Raw genomic sequence first — 24640 nt, forward strand, 5'->3', positions numbered from 1 at the left:
GCTAAGTCACACTCACTTCTCCAAAGCCCGGCAGTAAAGTCTTTCAGGTAACCAAAGCAAATATCCCCTTGGCCAGGCATTCAGAGGTATTTTCCCTACTCTGGCCTTAAAACCACCTTTGCCTGTTAGTCTCTACCAGTGACAGGAGGAAGGACTCAGTCTCTACCTGATTACTCCCCAGCTGCACAAATCATGCATTATCCCTGCATTTCTGTGGGAGTCAGTACACCGGCACAGAGCCACATGCTGTCGGAGCTGCTGTGACCACCAAGTTACCCATTTAACACTGCACAGTACACAGCATGCAGTGGCTGCATGGGACAATTCTTCACACTCATGAAGCTGGTCCATCCTGACACACCTGTACACACTTGGAGTTTCCCTTGCCCACCTCAGCTCACTCCATCACCTGGCACCAGCCTATGATCACTTCTCCAACCCAAATAGAAATAGGTTTGCCAGTGTTTTATGTGACAGACTGTGTTTTTCACAAACAACCCAGGCAACATTTCCTCTCCCCCCCAAGCCTGGCAGGTCTGGCCTGGCTCTAACCCAGGTTCCAATGGAAGGCTGAGTTCCCAGTCGCCAGCCCAACCACTCCCACTTGAGAGGAAATGGTCCTTCACATGGCTCCTGCCCCCAGCCTTAGCATGGTTCCAGCTGGGGTCAAGTGGCACAGAGATGAGCCATCCACCAAGCCTTGCCACACTGCAGACTCACGAGAAAAATGAAGTTGCTGCTGCAGGTGAGCTATGATGTGATTACAGTACTTGTAGGAAATGGCAGAAAAGGACATGGATTTGTTAGATAGCAATATTTGCATTTTATTATGGCACCATAACATCATCACTAAGCTCTATATACAGTCTACAGTTTATATCAGCCACCCCAGTGTAACCCTGTCCTCACTTTGGGACAACCTTCTTATGGGTGGTGTCCCAGAAGGTCTAGACTAGAACAGCAGCAGCAGGACACACCCTGGGCTTCCCCCAGGCCAAGTGGGGTGGGCAGCAGAGACCCTGAGGACCAGTGTTACAGAGGCTACATGCCCTTGGCTTAGCTTGGCTTCTGTGTTGGCGCCCTCCCTACCTAGGCCTCGGCAGCTGAGGTCTCCTTGGCCTGAAGACTCCTCCTTTTGAGGACAATCGTGACAGGCCCATCGGGAAGAGCCTTGATGACATTCCAAGCTTCAAATCTCGTGAGGCCCTGCACAGAAGTGCCAGCCAGTTGCAGGATTTCATCTCCAGGCTGGACTGTCTCGCTCTGTTCTGAGGCTGCCCCTGAAATTAGGAAGAAGATGACTGTGGGTCAGCAGTTTTCAGGAATGAGAAAAGTTACCCTCTCCCTTTGGTCTCTGAGGAGCCAGGACAGCTGGGAAGAAGGTAGCACCCCATCCCATGGGAGCTTGGTGGTTCTAGAATGAGCCCCCTCATACTCAGGACTGCATGGACACCAGGCTTCTGCTCGCTGTGGTCTATGCTACCCCAGAGAGAGGAGATTTCATGTTCTAGCTTGAAAGACTGGGAAACTGTCCTCTAAGCTGTGGGGAATACAGAGCCAGTACCCATGCCCTATTCCCTTGGCCTCCCCTTCTTTGGGGATCATTGGCACTGGGTGGGGTGGGAAGGACACTGGGGAGAAGCATTCTTCATGGGTCTCCTGAAGAAGACCTATTTATGTAGAAAGAACACAGTCTTTCCAAGTTGCATGTGGAAACAGTCCTAATTTTTTACTGTTTATATTGAAAGGAAACCTCCCATCCATTTGACACCACGATCTTACAAAGAATGAATATGAATAGAACATAATAATGATTTTAATGAAAACATAGCTAAGTCTGTTGGCAGTTACTACAACAGGTGTGGTGCACATGTTCTGTATTTTTGACAGCAATGTACGATGAAGTATGTACAGTTTGTATTCTCACAGGGAAGAGTCCAGAGACTAGTAACTGCCTCAGTGCTTCAGAGCTACGTGATGGGAAGGTGTGGGTTTGAATCTGGACTTTCCGACTCAGCCCTGGGTGACCAAATGGCCAGGATGGAGAGAGACTGGCCGAGGGCCATGCACTATGGTGGCAGAACTAATATTAGAACCAAGTCCCCTGATCTTGGACCCCAGGCTCAACTTTGAGGTTAAAAATATCTTCCTCAGAATTAGGGTTAACACTGTGGAAATCAGTATGGATATACCTCAAAGAACTAGGGCTAGAGGTCCCTTTTGACCCAGCTATTCCCCTCCTGGGTATCTTCCCCAAAGAATGAAAAGAATCATATCACAGTGATATATGTGCACCCATGTTTATAGTGGCACAGTTTGTAATAGCTAAAGCTTGGAAACAGCCCAAGTGCCCATCAACGGGAAACTGGATAAAGAAGGTGTGGTTTTTTTAATAAAATGGAGTACTACTCAGCCATAAAGAACGAGAAACTAGAGTCATGTATAGCTAAATGGATGCATATTGAGGCCATACTCTTAAGTGAAATAAATAGGACACACACGTGTAAATACCGAACAGTATCTCTAGTGTGAGAAACTGATAGTGTAAACAAGGGTTAAAATGATTAAAATGAATAATTGATAATTTGAAATAAGAAAAGGTCCAAAGGTGTACAGGTGGTGGGAGGGGGAGGGGAAAGGGAAGAAGGGAAAGGAAAAACTATGAGAAAAAAAAAATGGAGGCAAAAATCTATGTAGGTAGGGAGGGGTGGAGGGGATGAAGGGCGCACAGGTAATGGGGAAAAAAGTAAGAACCAAGATACATCATGTACAGGTACAGGCACCCAATGATGAACGTAAATGTATTGTATACCTAAAATGTACCAATAAAAGAATTTAAGAAAGGAAAAAAAAAAAAAGAATTAGGGTTAACACGGACTCTGAAGGAACCCCACATACCCTTAGGTCTGCCCTCTGGATTTCCACAGCTGCCACACAGCTTACCCTAACAGCCAACCGGTGGTGGACCCGTGTAGGCAGAGGCCCTTAGGGTCCCATCCTAGGAGCCTCAGACAACCACCCACCCTGTCTACTTCTTTTTATGGTCAAGGAGCCAATGGCCCAGAAGGGAGTGGTCCCTAGCAAGTTAGAGGCAGAACTGGGACACAGCCAGGCTGCCGGACCCCCTGTCCAGGGCTCTCTCTCCCAGCCCATTGCTCTGTAGTTCTCCGACCCATAGGCTTCCAGCTTGAGAGACAGGAAGGAGTCAGGGGTGGTCACTCATGATTTCCACAGGAAAATCCAAATCCAGGTGACCCCAGTGTCAGACTGACTTGCATCCCAATCCATGATGAAGAAAATATCAAACTTTGGAAAAGTTCAGCAATAGAGACAGACCGGGGAGGCTGAGTTGTAGAAGTGTAACCCCAGACTCTGACTCTCTTTAAGACTTTGATGTTTTGTTCATCGTGGATTTTAAAAATTAATTTTGATTCTTAAAAATCAATGCAAGGGAACTATATAGATCTTGATGACTGTGCATGTGGTGCTCCCTTGACTGGTACCTTGGGCTGGTACCTCACCTGCCACACCAGATCCTGGCCCTGCCCAGTGGAACCAAACCAGCCTCGGTAGCTTAGGAGGACCCACTATCACAGAGGGGCTAAGGGAATGTCTGAGCAAAAGAGAACAGGTTAAAAAAGTAAAACTGACTCCCAAAGACATGGCTCTCAAGAGGACATGGGGCACTGAAAAGCCAGGAGGCCCCAAAGGAGCTCGAACCCTTTGAGGCCTGGCTCCATGCCTACAACCGGGAATAGCGCAAACAGCAGACCACTCCACACCTTTGAAAATTCTGTTGACTGTGAGAGGCTTGTCTCCGTGCAAGGAGCCCTTCCCTCCTTCCAGGCTGAAGCCCAGCCCTGCAGATGTCTTCTCCAGTGTCACTGGGCAGACCGTGGCCACTGCAGCTAAGGAAACACAGGGGCGGTATCAGAGACCCCTTCACTTCTGCCACAGAGGCTATGGCTGGTGCTCCAGCCCAGCACACTCCATCTCCACCCACATACATCTCAGAAGCAGGCCAAGTGCTATTGGGACCACATGTTGCTGAATAGCCCCACCAGCACTGGCTCTATTTGTCAAGACCATGTGGCCCTCCGGGCTTCCACTGAGCTGGCACAACTTACTCGAGTCCACAGAAACGTCACTGGCTGCTGAAGCCGATGCTGCAGGGTCGGTGGAGAAGTTCAGGTCAGGTGTGGCCTCCAGCGTCCGCCGTGTGACAATCACAGCTTGTCTTGGGTCCCGAGCTTGGCGGAGGATGGCCAGGGCATCACTGTGCGTGGCCCCTTTGAGGGACTTGCCGTTGATGGAAAGGACCTCATTGCCCCTCTGAATCGTCCCTTCCTGAGAGGCCAGCCCATTTGGAAACACTCTGTGAACCTGTGAGAGCCACAGGAAGTCAGAACCCTGGGAAGCATCCACCCAGGGTCCACACTGCTGAGGAAGGAGGATCTGAACCAGCTAGTCAGCCAACCCTGGAGGATTTTTAGGCTAAAGAAGACAGACTGGTCCTGTCCTAGATCAAGGCTGGTGCAACAGGACCAGCTTTCCTTCCTTCTCTGCCCAGAATGGGGATCCCCAAGAGTAATGGCAGGATAAACCCTCAGCATCCTTCCAGCAGCTGTGTCCCTGCAGTCCTTACTAACATTCAGGGGAGAGCTCTGGCCTGACCTGCTTTCTGTCAGCATTTCCTCAGCCACAGCCCTGAAGCACAGATTTTGATGGTGTGTGTGAAAAGGTTTCTAAGATCAAAAAACTTGGAGGACACTGTGTTAAACACAAGCCTTGAGAGTGTCTGTTCTTTAAGGACGTTAGAAATTTTGCAATGCAAATGTGCATCTCAGATCTCTAACACCAGGCATAGAATACAGTGTTCCTGACAGTGGGCCACAGCTGATCTGTTTGCCAAAGAGAAATGTTCCAGTGCCATCTTCTCCAGGATGCATTTAAGGTAGCCTATCCTAGACAGTCTAGACATTTTTAAAGTATTCTCCTGGAAATTCTGATTCTTTAGCTCCGGCCACCCTCTTGGTCCCTTTCTACAAGATCTGGGAGATTTAAAAATTCACATCCTTGGCTTGGCCTCTTAAATGATATGACTGTACCTTTGTGATTAAGAGGGGTGAATGACCACTCATGAACCATCATTGTTTTACATTTATGATGTGTTTCTCTACATGGTCTTGGTAATTTTTAAAAAATCTATTGTATGGTCAGACGTCATTAGAATCCCCAGCTGTATGACCTAAGCATGAAGCAGAAATGCCAGGGAATCTCAAAAAGAATCATAAATGCTATAATTCCTTATCCCAAGATGTGAGAAAGATTAATTTAGACAATAGGTCACTGAAGGCCCAGCACAGTGCTTGGTTGTTGGCAGTGCTGTGTGTTGGTTCCCTTTTAATGAGTCTGAAAAGGATGAGAATAGCTCAAACACAGAAGGAGAAAGAGGAAGTGTTTGCACATATGCTCAGCCAATGTGCACCAGTTCCTCCTGGCTTTTGAGTAGCTGCAGTGTCACAGGGTTGGCCAGCCAAGCGAGGTGGTCAGGAATCACTATTCAAGCACAGAGGGAAACACCCACACTGCTGTTCCCACAGGCACGCTGTCTTTTCTTCTTGTCAAACAGAAAGTGACCTACACCCTCAGGAATCTTTTGTAATAGCTATGTGCTGAGTAGCAGGAATCACACATACTTTACGTGCTCTTTAGTGGTAGAGAACTTGTAAAGACATCAAGGGAGTTGCTGTTCACACAGAACTGAGGGAACCAGCAGGAACAGGGCAAGTCACTGCTGCAAGGAGTTGTGGTCTGCTTAATGCTGAGCGGTGCTGTGAGCTGGAGGATTGTTTTCAGCTGGGTTGGGAGACCCAAAGGGGGCTGCATTGCCTACACGAAAGGTTTCCTGAGACACAGCCGAGGGGTGACAGCAGTGCACTCAGTGTGGGGAGAAAGAGCAGCTGGGATCAGCCTGGTCCCAGATGACACAGGGCCAGAGACCAAGTGGGCCAGGCCCAGGTGGGCTGAGGCAGGGGGAGGAAGGCAGCCAGCACTGACCAGGTTGCGCTGGAAAAGATGTGCAGCCCCAGACTCTTGTAGGTCCTGTGTGGACAGGGCTGGGCCACAAGACCTGGTGTGGGGTCTGTGCACAAGTACTATCGCTGCCCTTCCCTCCAGCCAGGGTCTCACTGCACTTGGCCAACCATCCGGATGCTCAGCCCCGCAGCTGTCCAGTGAACATCAGTGCTCACTATCCAGGTGGGCAAACCTCGGAGGCCACGTGCATCACAGGCCTCTGGCTCCCTGAGCTCCTTTCTCTCCAGGCCTGTGTGCCACATACTATGCCCAGGTCATACGGCCCTCCAAAAAGACCCTGTGGTCAGACATCATTCCATCTGAATCTTAGTGACCATTTTCAATTTCTAAAACATCACCTTCAAAAACACCGACATGGGGCTTCAGCCTTACAAATGCTGATTCAGATGTTCTAGTGGGAAATGGAGTCACACACACACACACACACACACACATGCACGCACACATGCATGCATGGAGCTGTACAGGTGATTCAGCTTTTTCTGGTGTACAGAGGCTGTTCTGGCTCACAGAGACCTTCTTTGTTTAAGTGAGGATCACTCAGCTGAGGGCTGAATAAAGGTCACATAGATCTTGGTGGCTCTCCTTTAAGATCCTGTCCTGACCGCCTGCCCATTGGCGTGGCATTGTGCATCCCTCTGCTTCCCAATACAAGGCCCTTTCCAGCAGGTCTGTCCCCAGAGCCATCTCCTCTGGCTCTGCCTCACAGGGTCACTCACCGTAATCAGCTTGTTTTCTAGGTCCGCCCCTCCTGCCAAGCTGAACCCAAGGCCTGCACCTTCCTCCTTGTGCAAGATGGTGACATGGATACTGTCCAGCTGCTGTGGGTGAAACATACACATTAAGAACCACTTTATTGCTGCCAGCATGAGCAATTTAATGACTCTTTCAGCATCAGGCTGCTCTGCTGTATCAAATACCAGCCAGGGCAGGCTCCAAGTCCTGCCACCTCCACAGATCTAGTTTCAGTTTCATCATCTGTGAAGGGAGAACTGTACTTTCAGAGGTGACAGGAAGCTCAGAAGGAAGCAACTGTACCTAAAGTAGCACTGTTTCTTTCTTGCTCACCCATGCACACCCACATTCACATAGGCTGGGCTAAGGGCCCACATCAGGTAGAACCCCAGCGTGCTGGACACCACAGCTCGGCCACGTCACTGCAGGACCCAGCTTGCTATGGGACGCTAGGTCACAAAGCCCAGGGGTTAGTGCTGTTTTGCAGGAGTTGACTGCTCCCTCTTCCTCCCTTCTCTTCCGTGGGTACAGTGGCAGCAGTGAGAGGGTGCAGATCACATCTCATTCCAGTGTGCATGTGAACACACACGTATGCACACATGTACACACATGCAGGCACACACAGCACTTCCCAGGCTGGACATGCATTCAGGACAACTCCTTCCATGTTCAAGGCCTGTAGCTGGGTCTCAAGCTCCAGCTCCTCCAAGCAAGTCACTTAGTGAGAAAAATGGTGGATGTGAGTGACAGGAGCTGTAGAGTCAGAGAACACATCTCCTGTCAGAAAGTCAGCGGCTGCAGGGAAATGCACAACAAGGCTACCAGACCATCCCTCTAAAGAAGAGTCAGAAGTCCAGGTTTGGGTTTAGGTTTTATAATCTAGAACTTCGTAATTTACAACAAAAGAGAGACTAAATAGATATGTTTGTGGGGCTGCCTGGACCCTGGGCCACCAGTTTTTCACTTGGCCTCTAGGGAATAAAGTTCTATCAGAATTCACTTGCAACTGGCTCTGTGGTCCTTCGAGTTGAGGACTCAGAAATGATTCGGGTTGAAGGTACCTTCTGGCCTAGCTCTAGCCCATGTGTCCCAGGTCATCTGGCTGGAGCTCTGGCACAGTGGAAGGGAAGTCCTGGTCCAGTAACGCCCAAGAAGGGACAGCTCTTACTGTTCCGTATGCTTTACCTTCCCTTATTTCATTTGTGCTGAATTGGGCTTCAAAGAACAATGCTTCCCATACAGGTGATGAGTGAGACTCAGGGGAACCATGGCTTGGGGCATCTCGTGTCCATCAGATGTAACCTACCTTTGGCATTGGAACTGCAGTGGTACCTTGGTTCACAAAAGCTTTTGGTTCATAAACAAAGGTAATTGGCAAAATTTTGTTTTTGTTTGAAAACTCTTCATCAGGTGACAAATATCACTGTGGCCATCTTTCCCACACAAACACAAACGTGGCCATCTTTTCCAGAATCATGGAACAAATTAGGTTCGTGAACCAAGGTACCACTGTATAGCTATCATGCCTCATCATATAGAAAAGAAAGCTCTCCCTGTCTTTTCATCCCAGTCTGGATTATTCCTGTGCCCACAGGAGCTGTGTGTGGACCCTGGGCAGCCCACCCACATCTGACTGCTAGCCCCAACTCCCCCTGCCACTTCTGCCTACACAGCCTTGGGCAGTTCTCAGAAAGCATGTGGGAAGTGGGGCTTCAGGATGATGTGTCTGGAGCATGGGGCACTCGTAAGTTCATGGTGGAAATAACAAAAGCTCGGGGTGAGAGCTCTTGCCAGCCACGCTGTTGACCATAGGCATTGTGCTGCCAGGCAGCCCCTGGGACATGGGCACAGCATTTTGAGCTTGAACTTGGATACAGAACACCTAGGCTCAAAGGAACTTCAGCCTCATCTTTCTCATTTAAAAATGGACAAAAAGATGCAAGAAATCAGTGTATTGGAAGGATTCCCTATGCAGAAAAGCGCCCTTCAAATGAAAAGTCACTGTAGCACAAAGAGCCCAGGTGTGTGGGCAGCCCTGGGAGCTGCCTTCTTGAGCCTCCAGGCTTGGGGCTTTTTGAGTTGCTCCCTATCTCTAGCTCCTCTGAAACCTCTGGTGACCACAGAGCCAGCCCCCAGTAGCCCTGCCGCTCTGTGAGCTCACAGAGGAATCTACCTTCAAGGTTGCTTCATCCAGAACTCTCACTTCCTCGATGAGTTTTTCCAGCTCTTCTGAGCTCAGCAGGGAGATGACTGACTGGCCAGACTGAGAAGAGCCGTGGTCCCCATCCTCGGCTTCCTTGGGCTCAGCAAGACCTTCTGTGTATTCTCTCAGCTCTGAAAGACTTCCAGAGGGAACATGAATAATAGTATTAATAAGAGCTACTCTTTATTACATAAAGCTTATTGCATAATTCCAGGCATGGCCATTCTATTATTTGATGCACGAAATCTATTTCTCAGCAGTATCATAAGAACAATACATAAAAACTACCAGACGGAGAGCTACACTGATTTAAGAGCAAAGCCCAGCCCTGCCACAGGAGCCACAAAGCACCTCTGCCAGCCCCAACCCTGTGAAGCAGAACTCGTCCACACTTTATTTTCAGCCAGAAGGGAAACTGAGGCTGAGCATGGGAGGAACGTGCATGAGGTCAGCAAGTCAATACCTGAGTGGGAGTAGGATCCAGATGTCCTGACCCCCTGTGGAAATCTCTGTGGAAAACTTGTCAGGGTGCAGTCCTGTGTCCCCACCTCCCATCCCTCCTGATGAGAGGTGTGGTGGAAACTTCTTAATGTGGCAGGCAGAGATGTAGCTCACATGCATGCACAAACACAAACACACACACACACACACACAAGGAGAGGAGGAACAATCTGTTAGCGAGTACATCTAAGAAATTCTTAAAGTGATACAAAGGATTAGAAAAGGACTATGAAAGCCAAAGCAAGAAGAGAGCATGGCAGAACCCTGATGGAACTCACTTGAGCGAGAACCCGGTGTCCAAGGGCATAGACTCAGAGCTACCTGCGGCAGAGTCTTCACTGGGCAGTGGCTTTGGAGTGGCCCCTTCCTTGGGGTTGCAGGCTGGCTGGCTGCCGGAGATGCAAGAGGGGAGGCACAGCAGGGACTTCATGACAGCTGAGGACACGTGGCTGCTGATGGAGTAGAGCTTGCTGGTCTTCTCGTCCAGCAGCCTCGCCTCGCAGGACTGGGTCCGGGTCAGGGGGAAGCTCCGTGCTCGCTGGCTGGGCATCTTGAGGATGCGGCCCGCAGTGTCCTCCCTCTGTGTGCCCAGCACCCCCGTGAGAGGGTCAGGGGCAGTGGAGACAGTTTTCAGAGCAGGTTGCTGCCTTGTGGGAGGGGATGTAACCACACCCATGGCATCGGCCTCTGAGGCCGCAGGGAAACTTGGGGACACCAGCTCCTGCCCTGGCTGCCTGTGCTCAGCAGAAATCTGAGCCCCTCGAACCAAAAGGCCAGAAGCCCGGCCTCCCTCTTGCTTCCCGGGAGGCTTGGGGGCCTCCCCAGAGGAGGATTGGAGGCTCAGTCTCTGGACTCCTCTATTGGGTAGCTGAGAGGAGCCAAAGGTTTCAAAGGAGCTGATTCTCTGCTTGATGGAGGAGGTGGCCCGGGGGAGTGGCCCAGGGGACTCTCTGGGAGCAGGGGTTGGCTGGGTGGATGAGCCTGAGTCAGGAAGCCATCTCAGGTCTGCAGCTCGAGTCCTCAGACCTTTCAAGCTCTGACGAAACCAAGCCGGCTTGGGGGCCACAGGGGGCCCCTTTTTCACAGAGCTGTTGTCGGCTGACTTGTAAACTCTGGGTGCACCATTGGCAGTATCCAGCCTGGGCGGACTCCCATCCGGGTGACTCTGTGTGCCATCTTCACCCAGGCTGACGCTGGGCTGCAGTGGCATGTGGCCCTGGCTGTCACTCATGATGGGGCTGAATAAGTTTTTGATGCAATCAGAAATTCTAACCCAGGGGTCTTCAGCAGTGGTGTCAAAGCTACAGTTCATCCGAGCCTGCCTCTTCAGCAGCCGGGGTTTTATGGGGGATCCTGGTGTCACTGGGGAGTGAAAACAAAGCCTGGGCTTATGCATTCCACCTCATGGCAATTTTTCTTCCTAAATTCTAGTTTTAAAGTTGAACCGCAAGGAGAACTCTGAAAGAGGAGATGAGCAGAAGCGGGGACACTGAGATGGGTACAGTCTGGTGGTGTCATCTGACTGAAGGGTCACCTCATAGGATGAGAGACCCAGGGGGATGCTAAATTCCAGCATCTGGTGCTCCAGCATGGGAGGTGTTTCCAGGAAATTTCTGGTCCAACCTCAGGCATTTTACACTGGAGGACTGCAGCATTCAAGAAGGGTAGGCATTCTGATGGCAGAGGCAGGAGAAGACCCCATGTCCCCTGACTGCCCACTCATGCCTGAAGTAGCCTCCCACATAGCTCATATAACATATAAAAGCCAAACAATTCTCTTACCTTTTAAATCTTTAAGCCAAAGCTCACAGATGCCACCATATTTGGTTTGGACTGCCATGTCCTTGTGAGGCAAGGTGACCGCACCTGCCTGTAGAGGGAGCTGCAGCCAACCCAGCTCTCTGCTCTCTCCCACCCAGTCAGTGGCTCCCACATTGACCCATCTGCCTGTCTCTGCAGTCCTATGAGTTTACTAGTCTGTCTACATTCAGGTCATGGATCAACTTGCTCTACAAAGAGGATTTTGCCCATCTAAAGAGCTTAAAAATTTCCAGGTAGAGAAAGCTTGGTGACACTGATTCTCAACCTTGGCTATGCATTAGAATCTGAAGGTCCACCCCTAGGTTCTGGTGAGATAAGACTGAAATTCGGGATGCATCCTGAGCTTTGGGGATGCCATGAGTCCCCATGGGACAGGACCTCAGGCTTGCCCTTCACCCTAGGGATAGTGCAGCATTGTCTTTTTCAGAAGCCAGCATTGACCTGGCATCCAGTCTGCCAGATAGAGAAGTCTTTCCCCTTGATTCATTTCTAGAGTTGGCTGAGGTCTACCTCAGAGCCCTGGAAGCCAAGAAACCAAGTGGATGTGTGGCCCTGCCACATTCCAAGAACTCGCCTTTGTCTGGTAAGAGCTTTGCATTTTGACTGTGTGTTGGGGAGTGGGAGAGCTTGATGCTGGAATGCAACCTAGATTAAAAGCACTGGTCACTCCTGCCCTGTCTCAGTGCCAAGGAGGCAAACCGTGATGAAACTTTCTGATAGAGGGTGAAGCTCTGCATGCCCCGGAGCCCTGGGTGGGCACTGCAGACTCTAGGACTTCAGCCAGTGAGTCCAGCCCTCTCTGCCTGCTTCTGCACTGATAAATTGCTCAGCTGCAAGGGGTCACGGTGCTGAGAATCCAAGTCAAAGATCCCACAGACAAGCTCTTTGCAAGCCAGGTGGGGACCAAGGTGTTCTCTGGCTGTTCCTCGACTGGGATGACTAAGGGAAGCAAGTGGCAGGTACTGGCTTGGTGAGATGTGTTGAATCTGCCCATTTCCGATGTCCCTTAGCTCTCCAGGAGCTCTTGTGTGATTTCCTGTAGTGTTTCTCAAACAGACATATGGCTTGTAGCCTACATATTTATTTCTTTGCCATACAGGGAGCTTCTCGTTGCAGGAACCAATCTGTCTCATTCTCCTTACAGCACCATACACAGAGCCTACCAAATAAGCATTTCATGTATGTAGCTGAATTAAATCACATGTTAGAATTCTATATGATCTACATCTTGACACTAAGTGAGGGAACGCTTTAAAGGCAAGCTGCCCAGAATCATAGAGAATAAGGCATAGATCCAGGATTTCCTGCCTCAAAATCCTATAATCCTGTGCTCAAAGTACTCAGGTCACATCTCAGCACTGCCAGGAGTACCATGTGGACACAACCTTCCTGCCCACCTCATGGGAGAGGTGGCCACCAACAAAACAGCACTTATGCTTTCCCTACTCTATGTTCTGACTTGGAAGTACTGCATGCAGCTGGCACCCACCAGGGGCTGCCCACCGGCCCTGTGTCTTTGACCTCTTCCCAAGGCCCTAGCCTCCTCCTGACCACTGGATTGGCCAGCATTTCAACCCTGCCCTCACAATCCAACCAGGAGGCTTCCTCCACCCAACCCACCGGCTGCAGAAGGCAAACTCACTGCCTCAGCAGAGCTCTCTCCATGAGGCCCTGCCTTCAGGAAGACCTCCGTGCACACTCACCTGGGCTGACTCTCCTCCCTGGCTGGCCCTCTGAGGAAGACAGGGCCTGTGGACTGACTCCAGGTCCTGAGCAGCCAGCGACAGTGCGGGGGGCTCTCCCCGTGGTGTCTTCCGGTGGCAGTGGCGGTGGCAGTAGCTCGCTGCCTTCCTGTGGTGTAAACAGGAAGCAAGACTGTGTCAAAACGGTAGCCTCCAGCTGTGAGAAGGCAAGGCGCACTTTGAAGAGGGCTGGAGAGCAGCTATGAAGCCACTTTCCTTGGAAAAGTCATCAGCAGCCAGGTGGAGAGGGTCATTCCCTTCCCAGCGTGGTCAAGGCACCTCCCAGGCACCCAACACGTCCCTCAACTTCCAGCAGCCTGGTGTCCACCCCAGGTCTTTGTGAGAAAGACAAGAGTCTTGGGCTGTGGAGGCACTGTTGCTTCTTTATTTATAAGCACATAATGGCCACTGACCCCCATCCAGGAGGGCACGGAGCCTCATAGAGTCCTCGTGGCAGAGGTAGTGTCCTTGAGTGTCCTTGAGTTAAGGTAGGAACACACCTACGGATTGCTTTCTCCATTGTCTCTCAGGATTAGACCCTTAGTAAGCAGGCTGCAAAGCGTGACATCACTGGAGCCTAGCGTGGTCTCCCCTCTGTAGCACCTGGGATGCCATCTCTTCACTGTAGAACTGTATTCCCCACTGAGTGGGATGCAGCCTCAGGGTCCTTCCTTAAACAGCCCAGGAGAAGCTGGACCAGGCACCAGGTAAGCAAGCAGAACTTTCACTGGACACCCAGCATGAGTGAGGTGCTGAAAGCACCAGCTCTGTCCTGGAGCTTCACCCAGCTTCACCAGAGAAGGGCCTCTGTCTCGTTCCTACAGAATGAGAATTTCCTGGACAGAAAATCAGAGTGAAAGTGTTCCTCGGAACGGGCCAGCTAAGCACAACACCATCCCAGAAGTGACAAGGAGACATCATGAGATGGGTGCCTGGAGGTCTGGTGGTCCGAAGAGGGAACTGTGCTGGGCTGGGCTGGGAGCTCCATGTTCCAAGGGCTCCAGAGTGACACAGTACTAAGCACATGGCTGGGCTGCATGCTTCCTTCCCAACAGGTGGGAAAGAAGGAGAACCACATGCATCCTTTGGGACTAAAAAGAGATGGCAAATGTCCAAGGTCTGAAATGTAATGTCCATAATGACAACAAATGTTCTTTGAGAAGGAAAGTTCAACACAAGTCAGAAACCCATTCATAAGTCACTGCAGTGTCTCAAGTTCCCTACCATAGGACTGAGCTTTAAGGTTGCATTTGGGAATTGCTGGGGGTTCAACAAGCTGGAGGACTCTGGGCTTCTTGAACTCATCCTGTGAAAAACCAAGGCTTGGCTGTGGCATTAGATGCTTAAACACTTAACCTGATGGTTTGCAAGACTCTCATCACACCAGAAATTTACTTTCACCTAGCAGGAAACTGTAAGGTGGCATCTGTCCGTATCCACAGATTGTTGGCACTTTGATAGACAAGTGCATCTGATGCCAAACACGCTCCTCAGAGCTGCTGTAAGTCTCAAAATAGACACAAGTGCACTTTGACTTCTAATTGGCACATCCGATGTGGCATTCTCTTCAGGGGAGGTTTTTAAAAATAGCCCATGATGTAAGTTTGATTTTACACAAATTTTTTTCTGGCAAGTGTTTCCTGGCACAGTGCTTGGTAGATGAGGGAAGGAGTGGGGAAAGAAGGAAAAGGGCTGGAGACGTGGGTTTAGCACAGAAGGGCTGTGTCACAGTTGTTTTTAAAATACAAGTGATATGGGCCAGGGATTTAGCTCAGTGGCAAGCGCAAGGACCCGAGTTCGATCCCCGGTACCAAAAAACAAAAAAAATACAAGTGATAGTTGGTGCCGGTTTTCTAAAAGGGAGAAATTATTATTTGTTTGAGGAAAATAGCCCTAAAGTCATTGTGGTTGTGGAGGTGTTATAGGAGACAAGGCATGGCAAAGCTGGCTGGGGAAATGAGCGGGACCTGTCAATCACAAGATTGCAGGGCAACACAAGGACCCCATATGTAGAGCTTCTCTCGAGCTCCCAGGAGATGTGGATGGCATAAAAAGGACCAAAGGACTGGCCATCACAGAAAGCCGCCATCGTGCATGAGTTTCCCTGATGGCCTGAGTGAGCCACAGCGTTTCTGAGGCCCAGCCTATATTTTATTTTGGCTTTTGCCCTCTTTTTCTCTTTGTTCTGTCCAAGTTCACTCTGCAGAGATGGAGTCTCCCATACCCATTTACCCCACACTTTTCAAAGAAACTTTTGGCACTGTTACTGGCTTGTCTCATTCAATTCTTTGTTCGAGGCAGAAAGAACCTGGAATACTTTCGACTGAGGAGCCATTTCTAAAGAAACTACCCAATAACAGAGGTGAGGTCCCCTTGAGTTACAGTGGATGGGAAAATTCAAGGGACATCCATTGCCGCTCAGGAAGGATCTCAGGATGCTGGAGAGAAGACGTCAGAGGACCAAGGGCGAGAGGAAAGGGTGAAATCAGAAGGAAGCAGAAGAGGAGAGGAAGGGAGGCAGCACAGTGGGTCACACAGAACAGCATCCGCTAAGAAGTGCCTAGGAGCAGCCAAGGAGATTTTAGGAATGACATCCAGCAGATCACTTCCTGTTTCCTGGGTGCTGTAACCCTTTCCTCAAGTCCCCAGCGCCCTGTACAAGTATGCTGTGCTGGTTGGGCTTTGCAGGACAGACTATAGGAGTTGGGTCTGCTGGGCACATGGGACAAACAGAGGGGAAAGGGAAGGGCCTTTGTGCTACCAGGGTCCTGGGACAGTGCCACAGGTGGAGGACAGGAAGGAAGAGAGGCAGGTGGGAAGGTGAGGGTGGCTGCCTGGGACTGGGCTCCCAGTGGATGGTGGCTCTGCCTGGCCTTCACTGAAGAATTCACTTCCTCCTCCCACCAGCTTATCTGGGAACAGTCCTTCTCCTGTTCTGGCCCCACCTGGCCAGGAGGCCCACATCCACATCCGGGAATAGCTCCTCCATTCAGAGACTCCAAGGGGAAGGAAAAATCCTGGTTTCCCAGCCTGCTCATTTCAGATTTGCCCTTTGATTGAGGTCTTGGGCCTAAAGGGAAATGAGGAGCCTGAGGACAGGGGGAAGAAGGACAAATCCACTGGAACACCTGCCCAGGACTCTCCAGCTGCATTCTGCCTGTTCCCTGGCTCCCTTCCCCCTGTGCCCTGTTGCCCTCCATGGACTTTGCCCTCCCCCCAAGCTGCTCTGTTCCCACTACCTGGGGTTCTGTACCTCTCGACACCCATCAGCCTTCAGTGCACCCTACCCTAGGTGATCTCCAGAGGCCTCCGTCCACCTACCTCATGGAGCAGCTGCTGAGCAAGAATGTGAGCAGCTCCTCAGCTCTCTGTGTGACTGGGCCCCACACCCTCGGACTTCTGCTAGGCAGCCCTGAGGCAGGATACCCAGCAGGACTCTGAATGGAGCCTGCACATGAGACCCTTACATAACAGCAGCTTCTCGCCAGTCTGTCTGCCTCCCTGTGAGCAGCTGAGGGGGCCTGACAGAGGGATTGGCACAGTGGTGCACACTGTGCCCCAAACCATTAGACACCTCACATAGTGGTTGGAAGGAGACCTGAGTTAGGGACCCTAGTTCCCCCAAACCTCTACCTGGGGAAGCAGAGGTAACCAGGGAGAAGCAGGGGCCAGTTCCTCACAATCACCTGGTTCTCCTTAAGAAAGAGGGTACCTAGATCCTGCTCCTTTGGGTGACTATTTAGGTAACTATTCTCCTGTTCCTGACAATGGCGTGCAGAGACTGCCTATTGCCATCACAAGGGGCCCTTCAAGACCTCTGCTCCTTTCCCATTTCCCTGAGTGTGACAGTGACCTGGCAAAGGGTACCTCAGATTCCCACCCAAGAAGACAGGAAGCCAGAAGCCAGTGTGAAAGACCAGGGCTTCCATTCTGACTCTGCCCAACTGCAACCCTATATGCCCAGCGAATCATCCCTCCAGCCCTGAGCATCAGCCTCTCTGCCGTGAAGGAGAAAACTTGGCCTTGGCCCTGCCCCACCACCACTAATGCTCAGGAACAACTGCGTGCTGTGCAGGAGGACAAGGCCCTCTTACCTGGCCACAGGTGGGTGGGCCCTGCCCAGAAGGGCCTGAAGAGTTGTCCTTGTCTTCCAGATTCTTCTGGGGCTCACTGTCACTTTTGAAGTATTTTCTGGGTGGAGGCTTGGGCTTGGAGGATGTGGGCTTTCTCACCAGTATCTCAAAGGACTTCTTCAGCCTCAGAGGCGAGTGGCCATCCAGGCCACTGGGCAGGGCTGGGTTTTCCTGGGGCAGCCCTGAGGCTGGGCCTGGGCTGTGTGTGCTGCCTTCAGAGCAGGAGGGCTGCTGCTCAGTGCTGCCACTGCAGGGGCTGCCCCCCGGTGACCCTGACATGTAGCTGCTGTCGCTACTGGATCGGACCATGGCCCTCTGAGCCCTGTGGAATGTGGGGGCTGAGGTCTTCTCCCGCTCCTTCTCCATGGTGGGCCGCCCATGCCAGCTGCTTTCCAGCCTCTTGATACCTGCAATGAAACAAGGGACCTTGACTGCTGAGCTATGGGGCAGTGCTTGGCAGACTCGGCCTGCTGTGCTCAGCCCAGGTTTGGGCAAATCATCCCAACCCAAAGCCCACAAGTGATGGATACACAGATGTGCTATTCAGATCCACCAGTAAGGAAGGGCTTGGTGCCCCAACGGTTGGGAGACTGATGGCAGATGGCTTCCAGTGGTTGCTGCCTCCAGGGATGCCTCAGCTGCAAAGCACTACCTGCCAGAGGGTGGCCTCGTCCTGGTGACTGATGGGGTGGGCTGTAAAGATCCACCCATTTCTGCCAACACAGGCCAATTTCAACAGGCCACATTAGCTGCAGAGCTCAAGAGCTGGCTGAGCTCAGCTTCACCCTCCATCTGCCCAGCATTTCTTCCTCCCCTCCTTCCCACAGTGCTTTAGGAAACCTCCTAAAAGACGCTGATGCTAAACTCCAGCACAGTCAGCTTCCTGAGTGGGGAACAGCCCATAACACCAGGTCTGCCCCAGTAAAGAGAGAATCATAACTCCAGGTTTGGTGGGCTTGCTCAAGGTTCAGTGTCACACAAACTGAACAGGTGAGCAGAGGACAGGTGGGAAGAGGACAAGTGGGAAGCCACTCGGAACCTTGTCCCCAGAGGTCGCCATTTCTTTCCAGCTGAAGATGAAGCAAGGCCCCAGTCCCTCTCTCCCTCCCCTCCCCACTCCAGCTCTTCTTCCTGGTTTCCAGCCCCATGATTGGCATCCTGAAGGCATCTACACATCCCTGAGAGCCTTCTATCCAAGGTACCTTCCCAAGTGCCCTTTCTTGGAGTCACAGCTCAAGAGAGTGAGACCTACTAAGGCCTGGACTCTTGCCCAAATCCCTGCTCCCTACAGGGAGCATCTGAGCCACAGGAGAGGACAAAGGTCCGCCTAGCTCTTTCTTAATTCAAATTCACTTTGAAAAAAAAGTTTTCATTTGCCTTTTCCTGCTCATAAAATAATATATCCTTAATTGAGAAAACACAACCACAGCAAGGAAGGCATGAAAGTATACATCCTCCTGGGTCTGATTATCCAGCTATAGTCACTGTTAACATTTTGGTGATTTTTCTCTGTCAACTTTCCTGAGCATATATATATGTGTGTATATATATATATATATATATATATATATATATATGTATATATATGTATACATATATATATATACACACACACCTTAGATGGGGTAAAACAGTAGGACACAGTTAAATAAAATCAGAGGTCCTCTTTTTTCTCTGCTTTTTTTTCCCATCTCATTGAACGTTCTTGTAAATGTGAGCACAAATGGCTGCTCATTGTTCTGTTGTACGGCTGTCTCATGATTACTTGGCTTATGCTGGTCAGATCCCTGTCCTAGGTCCTCTGTACACTATTGGTGTGACTTTGGGTAAAGGAGCCTCTCAGGGTCTTACTTTTCCCTATAAAATGGATTTTAAAATTAGATGTGGACATTTGGTAAAATTATGCATGAATTAGCAGTCTGGCATTATAAAAACTCAATATATGTTACATATTATCATTTCTCAAGCTTTTATTTTTATAGCTGGTTCACAGCCTCAAATGTGTACAGGAGCAACGTGTGTGAAAGAAAACTGGTAGAAGATAAGGGGAGTGGTGGGGACCATTGGGAACCAGATTTAAAACAATTCATATATAAGTGCTTTAATCTTGTACTTTCCAACCAAAGAAAAAATGTGAACCAAATTCAGCTGGTGGGCTCCTACCTTTCAACTCCTGTCTATGTATCTTGCCTGTCTGTGATGACTGCTTTCACATATTCTTATGGTAGAGAAGGACTTAATGGCTAAATTCTGAGCTTTCTAAGAAGGCAAAGACATTTCAAGTCAAACTTCACTTTTTCCTTTATGTATAGGTCAGCTTTCCTGTCTCTGGGACAAACTATCTGACATCTGCAAATTACGAAAGGAAAGGCTTATTTTTGGCTCATGGTTTCAGAGGTTTCAGTCCATGATCAGCTGGCTCAAAACAGAAATACCATGGCAGAAGGGTGTGGTGGAGCAAAGCTGCTCACTTTATGGTATCCAGAAAGCAGAGCATAGAGGAAGAGTGAGAGCAAGAGATATACTCTCCAGTGGTCACCTCCTCCAGTAGGGCCCCACTTCTGAAAAGCATGTTCAACTATGAACATAAGGGGATTAATCCATTCCCTGTGATCTAGTCACCTCTCCAGGAGTCTTATCCAATCAAGCTGATAATTAAGATTACCAGCACACTTTACCTTCCAAACTCCACTGGTGCCTCTCCTTTCCGAACTTGATGTTCTCCATAGCCTGAGTCACAGCTTCCTTGAGTTGCTGTTCGGAGACCTAGAAAATATCAACCAGCCTCTCAAATAACAGTGGAAATCCTCCATCAAGCTCTGTGTGCTCTACCAGCCATGCCTATGTGTTCTGGGCTCTTTCCTTCCACCCCACACTGCACATAACTGACAGATACACTAGGCATTGATGGTGCTGGTATTTTCCAGATAATTTCCAAAGTCTGTCAATGAAGGAGTTCCAAAAGTGGCACCTCTCAATGCCCCAGCCTCCTCCTCACAATGTGCTGTGTCACAGTTTGCCTCTGCAAGCCATGCCCTTCTTGGCAATGCTGCCCTGGCACTGTCATCATCCACAATGTCATGACCATCACAGTGCCATCACATTGTCTGTGTTGTGCCTTACAGGTCATTAGTTATGTTGTAGCAGTAGCTAAGAGTGTGAGTCTAAGAACTGCAAGATTTGTGCCCAAGGCGCAGCTCTCCCACTGGTGGTATGCATGCAGACCAGCTAGTTAGCCTTTGATGCCTCAATTTTGTCTTCCATAAAACAGTCACAACAATAGAGCCCACTTTACAGTACAGAGATAAGATGTTTAACAAAATAAATTGTTTGGAACAAAAGCTATAAGAAACAAAGGAAAAAATAGATAAATTGGATAACATCAATAATGAAAACCTTTGGGCAACACAGGACACAATTGAGAGAGTAGAAGCAATGCAGAGAATACTTGCGGATTATGTGTGTGTAAAAGGTCAAAATCCAGGATACATTTTTTTTAAATTCCTATAATTCAACAACAACAAGAAGAAAACCCTCTATTTAAACATGGGTGAAGAACTTGAACAGACACTTCTCCAAAGAAGATGTACAGATGGCCAGCAAGCAGAGGAAAGGTGCTCAACTGATATTAGGGAAATGCAAATCTCAGCCACAATACGAAACCACACTTGCCCATTAGAATGGCCACTGTCAAAACACAAAACAGAACTGGGCAGCCAAAACAGCCCAGTTGGAAGAGTATTAGACTGAAAAGACAAAACAAAACAAAGAGTTGCAAGTCTTGAAAAGATGTGGAGAAACCACAATCCTTGTGCACTTTTGATGGGAATGTAAATGGTGCCACCCCTATGGAAACCAGTATTGAGGCTCCTTTAAAAAGTTAGAAATAGAATTACTATATGATCCAGTAATTCTATTTTGGGGAATATATCCAAAAGAATTAAAATCAGGCCCTACCGAGGTCCTGAGTCCCGCAGAAGACGCCAAATCACCTCGCTGCAGACAGGCAGGTCTGTGCACACCCTACCGAGGTCCTGAGTTGCGCGGAAGACACTGAGTCACCCCATTGCAGACAGGCAGCCACCTGATTCCACAATACAAAGATGCAGAGGACACCAGACCACCAGACCAAGGTACTGAGTCCCACTGTTCCTGGTCCAGAGGAAGGGGCTTCTTGGTCACCATCCCTCCCGCTGCTCCAAGCCCAAAGGAAAGGGCTTTTGGGCCACCTTCTGTCCTGCTGCTCCTGACCCAGAGGAAGGGGCTCCTGAGCCACCATCCCACTGCTCCTGGTCCAGAGGAAGGGGCTTCCCAGCCACCATCCCTCCTGCTGCTCCCAGCCCACAGGAAAGGGCTTTGGGGTCACCATCCCTACCGCTGCTCACGGCCCCTGTCCCACCTCACCCAGCTCAGAGGAGGTAATCTGTGCAGGCACTAACAGCCCCCCACCCCAGTCAAAATGAGAAAACACATAAATAAGTCTCAAAACCAGACTTCCAGATCACCTACAGCAACCCCAAAGGGAAATGAGATGGAACACTCTGATACTCAACCACCTGGACCCACTGAACTGGCAACAAAAGGGGATCTGGAAAAAAATGAAATCAGAAATAATTTCTCAGATAACAGGAGAAATTGTGCCCCTAGTGCAAGACATGATTAATAAATCGAGAGAGGAGCTGAGGAACATAATGGAATCCCAACATAAGAAACAAATGGAATCCATAAAACAGATGGAAATAGATTTCCAGGACATGAAAAACTCCATTGAAAGTCTACATAGCAGAATGAGCCAATGTGAGGACAGAATTTCAGATACAGAAGATAAGATTGCAATTAGTGACCAGGAAAAGAAAAATTGCTTCAAAATTATAAGGGAACATGAGAAATCAATCCAGCAGCTGCTAGATGATGCAAAGAAGAATAACATAAGACTGATTGGGCTCAATGAAGAAACAAGAGAGAGTGGAGATGACATAAAAAATCTCTTCACAGAAATAATGGCAGAAAACTTCTCAAGCAGGGGAAAAGAGCTTGACATACAGATAAGTGAGGCATATAGGACTTGAAATAGCCTTGATCAAAAAAAATCTACACATAGGCATATAATTGTTAAGATTTCAGAAACTCAACAGAAGAACAAAGTTCTCCAAGCAGTCAGAGAAAAGAAACAAATCACATACAAAGGAAAGCCCATCAGAATCACAGCAGACTTCTCAACACAAACCATCAAGGCAAGAAGAGCTTGGAGTGACATATTCCAAGCCCTAAAAGAAAACAGCCTCCAACGCAGATTGATGTACCCTGCAAAACTATCTTTCAAAATGGATGGAGAAATAAGATACTTTCATGACAAAGAGCACCTTAGGAACTTCGTGAATACCAAACCAGCACTCCAAAGAATTGTACACAATATCCTAGGAACAGACATTGAGGATCACAACCCCAGGAAGCAAAGAAGAATGTATCCACCTGCCATGACAAGAAATTAAATGTAAAGGGGGAGAACCCAACAAAAAGAAAAAGTCATGGCAATGACAAGTCAGTACGTTTCAGTTATAACCATCAATGTGAATGGTCTCAATTCACCAATCAAAAGAAATAGACTGGCAGAATGGGTCAAGAAGCAAAATCCAACAATATGCTGCACACAAGAAACACACTTAATTCAAAAGGAAACTCATAGACTGAGAGTTAAAGGGTGGAAAACAATACTCCATGTGACAGGAACCCCCAAAAAAGCAGGAGTAGCTATCCTCTTGGCAGATCAAGTAGATTTCAAACCAACACTGATTAGGAGAGACAAAGAAGGATACTATATCCTTGTAAAGGGAAGAATCCAAGAGGAAGAGATGACAATCATAAATATCTGTGCACCAAACACTAGTGCACCCAACTATATAAAACAAATACTAACGGACATAAAAAGTCATATATGCACTAACACAATTGTAGTGGGGGCCCTCAACACCCCACTGTCACAAATAGATAGATCAACTAGACTAAAAATAAGTAATGAAATACTAGAACTCAATGGAACTCTTGAACAAATGAACTTAACAGATGTTTCCAGAGTGTTCCACCCCACAAAATCAGAATACACATTCTTCTCAGCTGCACATGGTTCATTCTCCAAAATAGACCACATACTCACACATAGAACATGTTTAAGTAAGTGCAAAGGAATTGAAGTTATCCCCTGTACATTATCAGACCATAGTGCAATGAAATTGGAGATCCATAACAAAGAAAATCAAAAAATTTCATGAACACGTGGAAATTGAACAACACACTTCTGAATAACCAATGGGTCACAGAGAAAATTAAAGAAGAAATCAGACAGTTCCTTCAATTAAATGACAATGACAATACAACATATTGGAATCTATGGGACACAATGAAAGCTGTCTTACGAGGGAAATTCATAGCAGTGAATATGCATATGAGGAAAACAGAATGATCCCAATTAAACAACCTGATGCTGCACCTCAAGCTTCTAGAAAAAGAAGAGCAGGACAACCCCAGAGCTCATACAAGGGAGGACATTATAAAGATCAGAGGAGAAATCAATACAATGGAGACCAAGAGAACAATACAAAAAACGAATGAAGCCAAGAGGTGGTTCTTCGAAAGAATCAACAAAATTGACAAACCTTTAGCCAACCTTGTCAGAAAAAGGAAGGAAAAGGCCCAAATCCATGCAATTAGGAATGAAAAGGGTGAAATTACAACAGACCCAGCAGAAATCCAGAGGATCATCAATACCTACTTCCAGAACCTATACACCAATAAGATGGACAACACAGAAGAAATGGACAGATTCCTAGATACATATGAATTACCAAAGTTGAACGAAGAAGACCTAAAAATTCTGAACAACCCAATATCAACCAATGAAACTGAAAATGTAATTAAAAACTTATCAACTAAGAAAAGCCCAGGCCCTGATGGCTTCACTGCTGAATTCTACAAGACATTTAGAGAGGAACTACTGCCACTACTGTTTAAACTCTTCAATGAAATGGAAAGGGAAGCAATACTCCCAAATTCATTCCTGGAAGCAAGCATCACCTTGATCCCCAAAGCAGAGAAAGACCTAACTGAAAAAGAGAACTATAGGCCAATCTCACTAATGAACATAGATGCAAAAATCCTTAATAAGATACTGGCAAACAGAATGCAGAAGATCATCAAGAAGATCATACACCCTGATCAAGTGGGATTCATCCCAGGGATGCAGGGATGGTTCAATATATGAAAATCAATTAATGTAATACACTATATCAATAGAGTCAAGGACAAAAACCATATGATTATCTCCATAGATGCAGAAAAAGCATTTGACAAAATCCAACATGCATTTATGATAAAAACCCTACAAAAAATTGGAATAGATGGTCTCTACC

At 48.5% G+C, this 24640-nt stretch overlaps 1 protein-coding gene across 9 annotated transcripts in view; it reads right to left on the reverse strand.

Annotated features, from left to right (window-relative positions):
• Positions 1 to 799: 799 nt before the first annotated feature.
• Il16 (interleukin 16) overlaps positions 800 to 24640 on the reverse strand; it is a 118072-nt gene continuing 94231 nt past the window's right edge. For 6 of the 9 annotated variants that reach the window (XM_087188458.1, XM_021264897.2, XM_004852880.4 and 3 more), the window contains 9 exons: positions 19913 to 20000; positions 17196 to 17641; positions 13063 to 13210; positions 9817 to 10900; positions 9008 to 9176; positions 6819 to 6920; positions 4128 to 4383; positions 3783 to 3908; positions 800 to 1280 (listed from right to left, as the gene is read on the reverse strand). In XM_087188458.1, the coding sequence (XP_087044584.1) occupies positions 1090 to 1280; positions 3783 to 3908; positions 4128 to 4383; positions 6819 to 6920; positions 9008 to 9176; positions 9817 to 10900; positions 13063 to 13210; positions 17196 to 17641; positions 19913 to 20000 (2610 nt within the window). In that variant the 3' untranslated portion in view covers positions 800 to 1089. Of the gene's footprint in view, positions 1281 to 3782; positions 3909 to 4127; positions 4384 to 6818; positions 6921 to 9007; positions 9177 to 9500; positions 9623 to 9816; positions 10901 to 13062; positions 13211 to 17195; positions 17642 to 19912; positions 20001 to 24640 lie in introns of those variants that run through there. The other 3 variants (XR_015441780.1, XM_021264898.2, XR_015441781.1) reach the window with 3 other exon arrangements.

The sequence above is a fragment of the Heterocephalus glaber genome, unplaced genomic scaffold, assembly GCF_053883595.1.
Source record: "Heterocephalus glaber isolate CG9 unplaced genomic scaffold, H.glaber_assembly_v1.0 deba00001531, whole genome shotgun sequence".
In the NCBI taxonomy this organism is placed as follows: domain Eukaryota; kingdom Metazoa; phylum Chordata; class Mammalia; order Rodentia; family Bathyergidae; genus Heterocephalus; species Heterocephalus glaber.